We start from the raw sequence: 14,066 nt of genomic DNA on the forward strand, positions 1-14,066 counted from the left end.
TGGCCAGCACTATAATAATTATAGACTCCCTTAATCAGGCAGTTAACTTTCTCAGGTAAAATATAATAATTTTTTTTTTAATCTGTTTACACCTTGCATCCTGCTAGAATGCATCCATGTGAATGGCCATTGAACTGTTCCAGCTGACATACATTATGACCTAGCAAACACCAGCTAATGGAAAAAGCAACTCAGACACTGGTGCAATGCAAGATAACCACTTGTGTAAATTAATCTTAAGACACTATCACTATGGGCATAATTGATTCCATTTTTACCAAACAGTGACAGTGAGCCCAAAATTGATTTGACACCATGTGTGTGAGAGCACATTAGACTAACCATATTGGAAAGCCCCACATTTTTTGATGGGTTTATTGTCCTTTAAATAAAACTGTTCATCACTGAAATGCGTTGGTTCAAAATGAAGGTTCCAGATTTTCTCAATATGAAAATACTTTTTTTTTTTTTTATGATGTTCATGTTGGTGGAGGAGTAGCTATTGGGGGATTTTTCAGGATGCTCAAACAAAACAATTCTTGCTAACACAAATCAGCAATGTAAGCAATGGAAACAGTGAAATCTAAATTAATGGTATTTAATCTTGTTTTACATAGCAATGCAGTTTTCACTATAAATACAATTATGGCAAGAAATTGTGCAAAGTAACTTACTCATGTGCTCCACAGGACATTGTAAGTTAAAATAAAGCCAACCTATAAAAAGTGTATACGTTCCCTTTAGATGTCCTCTTATCGGAACTGTAGATAAAGTAGCCTTTTATTTGTTTATGGGGGAACTCATCTGCGTGGCAGACTTTCTGTCTTTAAAACTATTAAAATACCAAGTGAGCAAATCTGCACACACACACACACTATATATTATATATTCCTATAAAATATATGTACATCCAATATATCATTTTATTGCATCAACTTTAAGCTTAATGGTCCATTATAAAAGCGTAAATAAGTCTGCATAAGTTTATAATTCACCAAGGCAAAAACTGTTTTATATTGGTCTCCACCAATCTTGGTTGCAGATGCAATACCGCATTCTTTAGTTGTGTGTGAAAATGATGGTCATGAAACATGAGAGAATACTCACAATTTCTTAAGATGGTTCTTACCAGAAACCACAAATACAACTGCTGTGTGCGATAAATCTGATGAACCATGGTTATTTCTGACACAATATAACAACATATGGTAGTACCAGGCATCTTTTGATTATGTGGTAACTAATCAATAAAAGAGTAGCAGCATCCTCTTGTGCTCCACTGATGACCATGATCACAATTTCAGAACTAACCACAATCCCTTATCGAAGGCACAGAGGTAAACCAACAGGTAACATCTCTACTAGAGTGTGTGCACATATAGCTTTGGACACTCTCTTGCACTGCACCAGCTTGTTTTAATGTTTATTACAAAAAAATTACCTGCCATATCGGTCTGAGGTCTCTGGTACAACTTTGTAAACTCATCAGGATAATTTTCAACCCAATTCCAAAATGCCTACAGAAAGAAAACAACATATAAATTAATCTGTACAATTGTTTCACCACATAAGAATAAAAGTTTACCACTAAAGTGTAAGCATCCTGCCATTTTTACAAAATACAACATGAGTAGCACAACCTGTGTAAAAACTAGAACATTAGCAAAATAGGATTTTTTTTGCACTCACTGTAAAATACTTTTCTTGTAGTCCATTGTGGGATACTGATACATAGGGGTATACAAGGTGATCCCTGGAGTCAAGGCACTTTAACAAAGAAGTTGTCAATGTGTGGCTCCACCCATCCCCCAGGAAGAAGCACTCAGTTTATGTATAACAACGCCTCACAAGGGACACAAAATAAGGTTAACCAAACACACAGCAAAAGCAAGCTCAGCAGAGGAGACATTGCAAGGGTGTCCCCCAATGGTTACGAGAAAGGGATTTTACAGTTTGTACAAAAACCTTATTTTCTCATACGTCCTATTGGGGGACACTGTGATACATAGAGGACATACCAAAGCTACCCAAAAGCTAAAGCTAGGGAGGGTTTCCTCAGAAACAGCTGCACACAAAACCTTACAGCCAAAGCTAGCATCCTGAGATTCAAAGCCCTGCAACCTGTAGAATTTGACAAAAGTGTGGACAGACTACCACATGGCCGCCCAGAACAACTATTCAGCTGAATCTCAGTGACGTGCCGCTTAGGAAGCACCCACAGCCCTGGTCGAATAAGCCGACAAGCCCCCCTGGCATCGGCCTAGCAGAGCTTACTTAGGCCAATTTTTTGGTGGAAGTTATCCAACGAGCTAAGGACACCTTAGAGGCCGGCAATCGCGCTTGGGCGCGTCATGCACCACAAACAAATCCGTGGATTTGCGAAGTCTCCCACAGTACTACATAGTATCCAAGGGCCCAGACCACATCCAGCAATAACAAGGAATGATCCGAAGACCTTCAGAGAGAAGGCAGGTACCACAATCTCCTGATTCAAATGGAAACAAGAGAAAACTTTAGGAACAAATGAGGGCATGGTGCAAAGCATCGCCCAGTCCGAATGAAAAAACTAGGAAGGGGGGGAACACACACACACACACACACACACACACAAGACAACGCCCCAAACTCAGACACTCGGAAAGCAGAAGACACCCCTAATTGAAAAGCCCCCTTCCAGGTAAGATCTCTAAGGTACACCTAGTCTAATGCTTCAAATGGTTCTTTTAACAAAGCCTGAATAACCAAATTCAGATCCCATGGCTCAACCGGGTGAACAAACGCACATAGCACATAAAGTGCCTCCTTGTAAAGAGGTGTGAACCTCCGACAAGACAAACAACTAACGCTGAAAGAAAACGGACAGCACAGAAACGTGCAACTTCTAAGATTATAAATGCAAGCCCTCGTCCAGGCCTACCTGAAGTAAGTCGAGCAGCCTGGACAGGTTGAAATAAGAGGTGTGGGAATGATTTGCCTCATACCAAAGAAAATATGCCTTGCAGACCTGATGGTAGTTTGCATCGGAGGAAGGCTTCCTGGCATTAATCGTGGTTTTCACAACAGAAGTGGGAAAACACCATAGCCTGGAGGATCATGTTTTCAATAGTCACGCCATCAAAGACATCTGACTTAACGAGTGGCAAAGAGGACCTTGAACTAGTCTGAGTGGAGAGAGAAATGAACAGAGGTTCGATAGTCATCCCGAGTACCAAGCTCGGCGAGACCAATCTGGAGCCACCAGGATGGCCGTTACCAGTTTCCTTTCAAATTCTTGAGAACTCTCGGAAGCATAGGAAGTGGAGGAAATGGGTAGACTAGGCTAAAACGCAGCAGGATTGCCATGGCATTAACGAATCCTCCAGCTGGATCACAGGTTTATGCGCAGAATAGTGGAACCTTGAAGTTCAACCGAGACGTCATCAGAGCTATGGGCAACCTCAACGTTGAACCAGAAGGCCGAACACATCCTTGTGACCATTCTCCCGGATGGACCTCATTGAGGCTGAGACAATTGGCCTCCAAGTTTTCTACTCCTGGGTTTAGTTCCGGCCACAACATCCCTGATGGTTCAGGTATGCTATTGCTGTGGTGTTGTTCAACTGGACTCTAAATGGCTTTCCCCGCAGGAAGCTCTGCGCCTGGAGAACAACGCTATAAATCGTCCGAAGCTCCAATACATTGATGGAGAGCAGCACCCCTTTGGGGTCCCACAGATCCTGAAACCCTCCCCACCCCTTCAAATTGGCATCCGTGGTCACCAGCATCCACTCCCACGTCTGGAAGTAGCGACCCTTGGAAAGGTGCGACATGTTCAACCACCAAGTGAGAGACTGGCTGCACAGGGGTGGAAAGTCTGATTATATGTCTGTCCAGATGACGATGAGACTGACTATTTGCTCAGAAGTTCCCACTGGAACGTCCACAAGTGAAACTGTGCAAACGGCACCATCTCGAAGACTGAGACCATTGTGCGTAACAACTTAATGCACTGAAGTAGAGAGACCCCTCTCGTCTCTTCAAGTGATAGCTGATCTTGGACTGGACCAACTGGTTATTGTCCACCTGGAGGTACACCCCTCTGGTAGCTGGAGTCAAGAGACCCAAAAAGAGCATTCTCTGAGCTGGTATCAGAGAAAACTTTGAATGGTTGATGACCCATCCGTGTGCTTCTAGGCGGGTCAATTCATGTGGCGGGTCAATTCTTGGAAGGATGATGCCTTTAATAGGTCATCCAGGTAAAGAACCACTGTGACAAAATTTGAGTGGAGAAAGCCTGCCATAACTGCCATCATCTTGGTGAACATCCGAGGAGCAGTAGCCAGGCCAAAGGGTAACGCCCTGAACTGGTAGTGGGCTTCTTTTTTAAACAAGCGTAGAACACATTGATGGCCCTGCCAAATGAGAACATGAAAATCTGCGTCTTAAGTTCAGAGTAGCCATGAATTCTCCGGGTTCCATAGCCAAAATGACCAACCAGAGAGACTCCATTCTGAAACCCAGGACACGTACCTGTTGGTTGAGGGTCTTTAAATTGAGAATCGGCCTGAAGGAACCATCTGGTTTTGGAACCAGAAAACGGTTGGAGTAAAACCCCAAACCTCTCCAGTGAAGGGAATTATAACCCCAGAATTCAGAAGATTCTGTATTTCCACTCGGAGTGCACTACGCTGTTGACCACAGACTTGAAGCCCTTTGGTGAAAAACCCGCAATAAAGGAAGAGGAGCATGTCTATGACATAACCCCAAGTGACAATTCCCCTGATCCAGAAGTCGAGGGATGATTAAAGCCACTTGTCCTGAAACAGCAAATCTCTGTGCATGAGAATCCCACCATGCTGAGACAGACTGTCAACTCTGGTTTCCTTGTCTAGATGGCCCACGGCCTCAACAGATCCCACCCCTTGTAGAAGCAGACTAACCACTTGCAAGGGTTGCTCTAGATCTGCTGGAGGCATGAAAGGATCGAAACCTGGTATGTTTAGGTCTAGCCCGAGTGACCGGCAAGAAGGGATTTTTGCCTCCTGTAGCCTCAGATATGAGCTGGTCCAACAGTGCTCTAAAAAGGGAAATCCCATCAAAAAGCATAGCTTCCAGAATGCGCTTGGAATCTGCAGACCAAGACCGAAGCCATAAAGAGCACCTGGCTGCTATGATTAGTGCTGAGAACTTAGATGTAACAGATATAGTATCCAAGATGCCTGTCCTAGAAAATTAGAAGCTTCTCTGATGCGATATGTCAGGATCAGCAACTCAGTGGTCAACAGTCACGTAGACCTCTATCTAACTGTCCAGCCCAGGCTTGAATGGCCCTATTGACTCAGGCTGTGGAAATGCCTGGCCTGAATATACTGCCTAAGCTGAACGTAGGAGAAAAAAATATATAATTTTTTTTGTAAGTGGCGTCTTTAAGCAAAATTGCTCCCTTCTACAGGGAGAGTAGTGGGGTTCTAGTTCTAGTCAACTGGGCTATAGGTGAGTCCACCATAGAAACAGCTTCCAATCTCTCAGATTCCTTCGCTAGTAGGGGGTAGAGAGATCTGATCTTTACTGGCATAGGACAGGAGCCGTCAAGCTTTTTCCATGCCTCTGAAATCATATCCATTAATTGAGCAAAGGGTGAGAAGAAATGAGCTGGTTCAGCTGCCTTAAAAGGCACAAAAATCAAGCTGCGAGTGATATTTCTGGGTTAGTAAAGTCTAAAATATGGTGGACCCCTAACATCAAATCAACCATGCCTTGGACGCCGGATGATTCTTCAATGCTACCTGAATCCTATTCCCCTAGAGTGTCTTCCTCAGATGAAAGGTCAAAAGTGGAGTCTAGAATCCTAGACTCCTGTGAGACATGACGCTTGTGTGATGTTCTATTTGATGCATTAAGCATGCATTCCAGAGAGGAAGAGGCGATAGCCAATCCATGTGCGACCTCTGCAGGTAATTGCGTCAATGTGTATTCCACCTGGGACACACCACTAACGGGTGGAACCCTTTGAGTTTGACAAGTGTGATGCAGATAGGCCATAGCCACGGAGACATGACCGCAGCACCTCTCCCTAGGTCTGCCATCGTCGCGGCTGTCAGCGCGGCCTTTGTGCAGCACTGACAGCCGGTGACCATCTCCTGCAATAAGTACAGGAGACATTAGACTGAATTAAAAATTAATGGCAGCGGTGTTGGGGGTGAGGGAGCCCACAGGCTACTCAACTGGGCTCAGGGACCAAGTTTGGAGGAAGGCTGCAGGCTATCCGTCCTTGTGAGATATCCCTGAGCCCAGCATTTGTAAAAGTTAACACATTCAATAAAATTAAATAAAAAATTAAAAAGCCAGGGCAGAAGACTTAAACAACATGCCCCATTCCATAAGGCACCTGAACTAAACAGAGTTCTCTTTAATGTGGGAGGGGTATAGCAGGGGTGAAACCACACACTTACAAGTTTATTGTTAAAGTGCCTTGACACCCTGGGACCACCTACTATAGCCCTATGCATCACAGTCCGCCCCCAAAAGGACATATGAGAAACAACTGCTATAAAAGCAGACTGTGATCATTCAGAGTGAAAATTAAGACAGTGGACAGACTTTATATACAGTTTAATAAGGTCACAGATTCACAAGACAGTGGGAATGTTCCTGCCAGTATAAGGTATGTACACACACATAAAGAGGAACATAACTTATAAACTACAGGACCAATTAGTCACATTATTGATAGACCATGAACCTCAAAAAGGTTAATTTTCATTGTTTTACTTATACCCAACCCAACACGGCAGTTCATAGTAGGCTGAAAATCCCGGATGGACAAAGCATGTTTATTTCATAATTTGTTAGAAATACTTTATACTTATGCCTTTATGCCCTTGCTCATTTCCATACCCAAATCTTCAACCAACACTCACACCACCACCACTGTAACACCAAGCATGAGTTTTATATAATATTTTTACATTTGTTTTCACTAGAATATGTTTATTGAGAGCTTCACAAGTGCAAACAGAGTTGCTGCACTTAGGAATATAAAAATTGTTCATTGACAAACATACTCAAACAATACATTGTTGTGAGCAATAGATTACAAGCATTGCAAACCTTTTATTGGTATTAAACCATGAAAATGCTGGAAGAAAAGATGATTTTTATAATAAAGTTTTCTCAGGAGTTTGCACCTAAAAATAGTTCACTAATTGTTTAATGTAACTTGACAGAACTCCTCCCCCTTTGCAACACCTGAAGTTCCTCAGTATAATTGAAAAGCCCAAAGGAAGGGCACCAGAAAAAAACATGCAACGAGCAAAAGAGCAGAATTGGAGGAACACAGTGTTCCCCAAATGGAATCACAGAAAAGGATTTATCATAAGTATAAAAATTCTCTTTCATCCAATTTGGGGACCATGGGGACCTTCTAAAGCAGTCCCCAAAGGGAGGGAATGCTGTCAAATCGACACACAAAATATTGCAAACTAAAACTCGCATCAGGACATGCAAAAACATTAAAACCATAATAATAGGTAAAGTTTTGACAGAGGATCAGGTGGCTGCCAGGTAGAGCCGGTCCGATGAAGACCCTAAACAGAACTCCCACAGCATGTAGACTCCCGCTGCAGATTACAGTTGCCAGGCCAATATCCTGGCAGTCTTTCATTGCACTGGCATTCCTTGATCCTCCCTCCCACTAATATACGCTATAGCCTTGGTGTTGTGAGACTGAAGGCAGACTAGAGCCTTGAAGGAGCAACTGGGGCCCCCCAAAGCGATTGCAGCTCCAAGATCAGTATTGGGAGGGACGCAACCTGAGCTGACCAGTGATCATGGAGGCAGCGATGAAAAACGACCACACCCTATCCCAGAAGACTGGCATCCTTGGTGACAATAATCCAAGACCACGAGTCAAAGGACGTGCTCATCCCATCAAGTGTTTCTCAACTGGTGCATCTGAGAGGCTAGCTGGAGCGGAGAGCTTGACCATTTGCACATCAGGTCCCACTGAAACGTCAAAGACTGGAAACAACAATACGGTAGCGTTTCAAAGATGGAAACCATCTTCCTCATCAGCGTCAGAGGAGGTTGGAAGAACGACTTGCGACATGACCCTCCTTCTCACCATGGCTTGAAGAGAGCGCACATTGCTGCCTGAAATAAGGACCTTCTGTGCTGTAGTGTTTAAGTTAAGGTCAATGAACACCATAGGGAACAAACTGGGACATTTGGAAGTTCAGGATCCAGCAGTGCTGTCCCAGCATTTATATGATCAGAGAGAGATGAAGCCAAAGGTTATTGATTCAATTCTGCCTTTATGAGCAAATCGCTGTTAGGGGTAAATGCATACTAACAAGGAACTCAACCATGTGCCATTACTACCATGATCTTTGTAAAGACCTGTGGTGCAGAAAAAAAAGCTGAACGGAAGTTCCCTGAATTGAAAATGGGGGTCCCCCACGACAAATCTGAGCAGTGACTGATGCCCCTCCCAGTTAGGCATGTAGAGATAAGCATTGCTGACATCAATGGAGGTCAGGAACTCATTTGGCTCCAAACCGTTTATCAAGGTCCTCATGTACTCCATGCAAAATCTGTCGACCCAGATGTAGATTTAAGGCCTTCAGGCAGAGAAAGGGGCAAAAAAGGAGCCGTTTGGCTTAAGAACCAGGGAGAGGTTTGAAAAGAGAAGGGGAGCACTACTGGAGGGACGTTCAATTCAGGCACACATATACACACACACATATAACACACATACACATATATACACAAACACCGGTGGTAGTCATTTTCCCGATGACTACCACACCGACAACAATGTCATCGACATGAGAACACCGATGACGAGGATTCCGATGGTGAGTAGATGGCTACAAACCTTAATGTAGATCTTGACCATTTCCGCTAACACTTGTAACCGGCATGTGAGTATCGCAATGTAAGCGAAGTCGGCGTGTGTTAAGCACGTCATTCCCCCTGATGTAAGACAAAGCTTTCTGTTGAACACACAGACCGTGACGCCCTCTGCACAGCCTGTACTGCTTACGATCAGGCGCGGAACAGCTCAGCCCAGGAGGTGTCTGACACAGTGGTGGAACCTCCTTGGCTACAATCTCTCTCATCTGCTGTGGAAAAACTAGCGTCGGCTGCGGGTTACTGAGGTACGTGATAACACTACTCTAATCACCCTTACAAGCAGTCAGTCTGACGAGAACACAGGCTCACACTCTGAAACAGCCCTCAAAGAGAATAGATTATTATCTATTACTCACAAGGGAAAAATGATTATTTCTGATACGGTTCAGAACCTAGATCATGATTCAGACCTCTCCTCTGCTGAGGAAGAGGAATTAGAGCTAGACCTTGAAGGTGAAGGCTATCATGATTCAGATTCAGCAGCTTCACAGAGTGTAGACAGTCTCATTTTAGGCATCAGATATATCTTCGGTTTTCCTGAACCTGAACCCTCAGCTCCCGCAGGGGTCTCCCTGTTTAAAAGAACCAAAAAACTCAGCTAGCAACGCTCCCTCGTTCTCCAGAAATGTTGGAAATAATTTTGGAGGCTTGGCAGAAACCAAATAGACCATTTATGATGCCGGGCAGATTCAAATATCTTTACCACTTACCCTCAGAGGACGCAGTTAAATGGGAATCTTTACCTAGGGTAGACACCTCAGTAGCGCGTCTAGCTTCATCTTCTGCCATTCTTGTTCAGGAACATATAGCCCTTAAGGATCAAACTGATAAGAAGTGTGAATTAGCGCTCCTTCAGCATACACGGCTATTGACAGCTTATTTAGACCTAATATGGCCGTGGCTTGGGCTAATAAGGCTGTTCAGCTATGGACTGAGGCGTTAATTAAGGGTCTTAGGGATAACACTCCTCGTTCAGAGCTCTTAAATTTAGCAGAGCATGTTCTAGAGATGTCTGAATATGTAGTGAATGCAGCTATGGATGCTGTATCTGTAAATGCCAAGGCCTCTGCTCTTATTGTTGCGGCTCGTCGTAGCCTTTGGTTACGGACGTGGTCGGTAGATGCCGATTCTAAGAGAGCATTAGAAAATTTACCCTATGATGGTATAACCCTTTTCGGTGCAGAACTGTAGAAGGTAATTCTCAAAACTATGGGGGGGTAAGAGCACTGCTCTTCCTATGGTGAACAATAGACCCCCGTCAAGGTAGATTTCGTTCCTTTCGGAGTTCTTCCTGAGGTGGAGGAGTCCCGTCTAGAGGCCAATACATGGCAGCTAGAGGATCATTTAACAGAGGCAGAGGAGCAGCTAGGCGAGGTTCTGTTCGCCCAGCAGACAAGAATTCCGCGTGACAAGACTCCTCGGGGGAAGATACAGGTGGGAGCACGTCTTCTTCAGTTCAGAGATCAATGGTGAGCGTCCACATCAGATCTCTGGACTCGTGGAATAGTGTCCCGAGGCTACATCATAGACCTAGCCTATCCCCCCAGTCACAGATTTTTCATCACCCCTCTCCCCAATTGTCCTCTCAAGCGCAGAGCGCTTCAGGGAGCCATTCTAAAACTCCTGGCTACACAGGTTATAGTACAGGTCCCTCTTCTGGAAAGGGAACAGGGTTTTTACTCAAACCTCTTGCTAGTTCCAAAACCAGACGCCTCTTTCAGACCCATTCTAAATGTTCAGTTGCTAAACAGGCAATTGAGGATTCAGAAGTTTAGTATGGAATCCCTTCGTTCGGTGATTGCAGGTATAGAAGAAGGGGAATTCCTTGCATCAATAGACATCAAGGATGCCTACCTACATGTCGAAATATGGGAGGGTCATCAGTGTCTGCTACGCTTTGTGGTAGGAGTGGAACACTTTAAATGCAGGGCTCTTTCCTTCGGTCTAGCTACTGCGCCCAGAGTTTTCAACAAAATTATGGCGATCATGGCAGGTCTCTTACATCAGAAGGGAATAAACCTTCTCTTGAAGGCTCCATCAGCTGCTCTCCTAACTCAGCACACATAGAGACCTCCATGCAGTTTCTTCAAAGTCACGGTTGGGTATTGAACATACCGAAGTCTTCACTAGTCCCAGCACAACAGATGCGTTTCCTGGGCCTAGTGTTCAATACTTAGTCTCAAAGGATTTTTCTTCCAGACCAGAAGGTTCTGGCTCTGCAGAAAGAGACCAGAGCCCTCCTTGTGAAAAGGAGGGTCTCTATCCTAAAGTGTATGAAGCTCCTGGGGACAATGGTCTCGGTATACGAGGCAGTCCCATTTGCACAGTTTCATTCCCGTCCTCTTCAAGCAGAGATCCTGCACAAGTGGTCAGGATCTCAGAAGCATTTAGACAGGCAGATAATTCGCCTATTCACTCCCACGAGGCTATCCCTTGCCTGGTGGACATCCAGGAGAAACTTGGAAAGGGGCCAATCCCTTCAGACCTGGTCTTGAACTCTCGTCACAAAGGATGTGAGTGTCGGGGGGACACAGGATACCTGACACTTCAGGGACTTTGGTCCCCTCAGGAAGCCTCTCTTTCTATAAATATACTGGAGCTCAGAACAGTATACAATATGCTGATAGGAGCCCAGAATTTCCTAAGGGGAAGACCTCTACAAGTACAGTCAGGCAACGCCACCACGGTGGCTTACATAAATCACCAGGGCGGTATTCGCAGCTCCGCAGCCATGCGAGAGGCGGTACGCATAATGAAATGGGCGGAACATCGCATTCCGAGGATTTCAGTCATCCACATTCCAGGCGTTCAGAATTGGGAGGCAGACTTCCTCAGCAGGCATACCTTTCATCCAGGGGAATGGGCCCTAAACAGACAGGTATTTTCTCTGCTGGTGGATCGCTGGGGAAGGCCGGACATCGATCTGATGGCGTCCAGACTGAACCATCAAGTCACACGGTACGGCTCAAGAGCTCGAGACCCAGGGGCGGAGCTAATAGATGCCATGTCTTCCCCTTGGAAATTTCGGATGGTGTACATATTCCCTCCCATCCCCATGATAGCTCAGGGTCTTAAAGAAGCTAAAAAGAGAGCGTGTTCCAGCTATTCTAATAGCCCCATATTGGCCATGAAGAGTGTGGTTCTCAGACCTTCTAGGGCTGGCAGCAGCTCCTCCATTCCGTCTACCTTTGCGGCCAGATCTTCTGGTTCAAGGTCCGTTCCTTTACCAAGGTTTAAATCATCTAGCTTTGACGGCCTGGTTATTGAAACCGTAATACTTAAAACTAGAGGGTTTTCTCAGCAGGTAATAGCTACCATGATCAAGACCAGAAAGCCTTCTTCGTCATCCATTTATTACAGAGTTTGGAAGACATATCCTGTAGTGTGAGGCTAAAGGGTTTCACACTTCAAGATTTAGTCTCTCTCGCTTGCTTGACTTTTTGCAAGAGGGTCTACAGAAGGGTCTACGTCTAGGATCCCTCAAGGGTCAGATATCTTCTCTTTCTGTTTACTTCCAACGGAAGATTGCAGACCTGGCTGACATTGACATTTTTACAAGGGGTTCTGCATATTCAGCCCCCGTTTTGCTCTCTCCAGACCTCCGTTTGAACCTTTACATTCCATAGATTTTAGGTATCTTACTTGGAAGACGGCTTTTCTATTGGCTTTAGCTTCAGCTCCTAGAGTATCAGAATTAGGGGCTCTTTGCTGTGATCCCCCTTTCCTTATTTTCCATTCTGACAAGGCGGTACTTGGTACAAAACCCTCTTTCTGCCCAAAAGTGGTATCCAGATTCCACTTGAACCGAGAAATCATGGTTCCGGCATTCCGGTCAAAAAGAGATTGACAGGAAGAGTCCTTACAGTGTCTGGATGTCGTCCGATCACTTCAGTATTATATAGACCGCTCGGCGCCGGTTAGAAAGTCTAGAGACCTGTTTGTTCTCTATGACGACCATAAAAGTGGTTGGCCAGCCTCAAAGCAATCAATTGCCCGTTGGATTACTTCTACAATTCGAGAGGCCTATATGGCAGCCTCGCTGGCTGCTCCTAAGCATTTAAAGGCACATTCTACCAGGGCAGTAGGCGCCTCCTGGGTGGTTAGACACGTGGCGTCAGCGGAGCAGTTGTGCAGAGCGGCGACGTGGTCTTCTGTCCACGCCTTCACCAGGTTCTACAGATTGAAGGGCTTCGCATCGGCCGATGCAAGCTTTGGCCGCAGAATTATGCGCGCAGCTGGTCCAGAGCAATCCCTCCCTTGAGGAAGCTTTGGTATATCCCCAATGTCTCGCAGTGTCCCCCAATGGCAGGAAAGAGAAAATAAGATTTTTACTCACCGTAAAATCCATTTCTCTGACTCCATTGGGAGACACTGCGCACCCTCCCTTGCTCTATATATAGTTCTGTGTGTGAAGACTATTGTTAGGTGTTTCTATAATTTAAAAACCTTTCAGGTTGTATCACCTCCTTTCCTCTCACGCCTTGGTTATTCAAAACTGAGGATCTCACAGGAGAGGAGGAGCATAGTAGGGGAGAAGTTTAACAATCTAGCAGTTAAAGTGACAAGACTCCTGAGCCCACTACTATACCCCAATGTCTCGCAGTGTCCCCCAATGGAGTCAGAGAAATGGATTTTACGGTGAGTAAAAGTCTTATTATCTAGATTTCATGATGCCATTCATGACAAATTCAAATGCAGCAGAGCAGCACCAAGGCATCTCTGAACTACCACCTATTGCAAGAACCTTTTGGTGTCTGTAAGGTGTCAGCCATGTTGCATATATTTGTCAGTTCACACGTTTAAACATATACAAGTTGTTGATTTATTTGAACACTTGTAATAGTAATGCAGGTACTCACAGGGTTAATGGCTGTAGCAGCAATAAAGTGGTACAACTTATGCAGGTCATGTATACTGAGCAGTACTCTTCATATACATGTATCCATTTGTAAGGCTTTTGGTATACTGCACCTAAGCGCAGAAACATTATGGGACAGGCTCCGCTTTTAGAAGAACCTCAGGTCACTTGTATTACAAATGCATGCCCATACATAGCTACTAATGTGTCTTATCTCACTGAGAACTCATAACACACACTTCCGTTTAGCGCATGCGCAGCATTTCTATACGGACGGCCGCGCCACTGCCCCACTTCCTGTCCTACTAGACCACCT

The 14,066-nt window shown here is 44.9% G+C and overlaps 1 protein-coding gene across 10 annotated transcripts in view; it reads right to left on the minus strand.

The window, feature by feature from the left end:
- NF1 (neurofibromin 1) overlaps nt 1-14,066 on the minus strand; it is a 193,464-nt gene that overhangs the window by 138,440 nt on the left and 40,958 nt on the right. For all 10 annotated transcript variants that reach the window (XM_075194951.1, XM_075194948.1, XM_075194945.1 and 7 more), the window contains exon 7: nt 1,442-1,517. In XM_075194951.1, the coding sequence (XP_075051052.1) occupies nt 1,442-1,517 (76 nt within the window). The remainder of the gene's footprint in view (nt 1-1,441; nt 1,518-14,066) is intronic.

This window comes from Mixophyes fleayi, chromosome 2 (assembly GCF_038048845.1).
Source record: "Mixophyes fleayi isolate aMixFle1 chromosome 2, aMixFle1.hap1, whole genome shotgun sequence".
In the NCBI taxonomy this organism is placed as follows: domain Eukaryota; kingdom Metazoa; phylum Chordata; class Amphibia; order Anura; family Limnodynastidae; genus Mixophyes; species Mixophyes fleayi.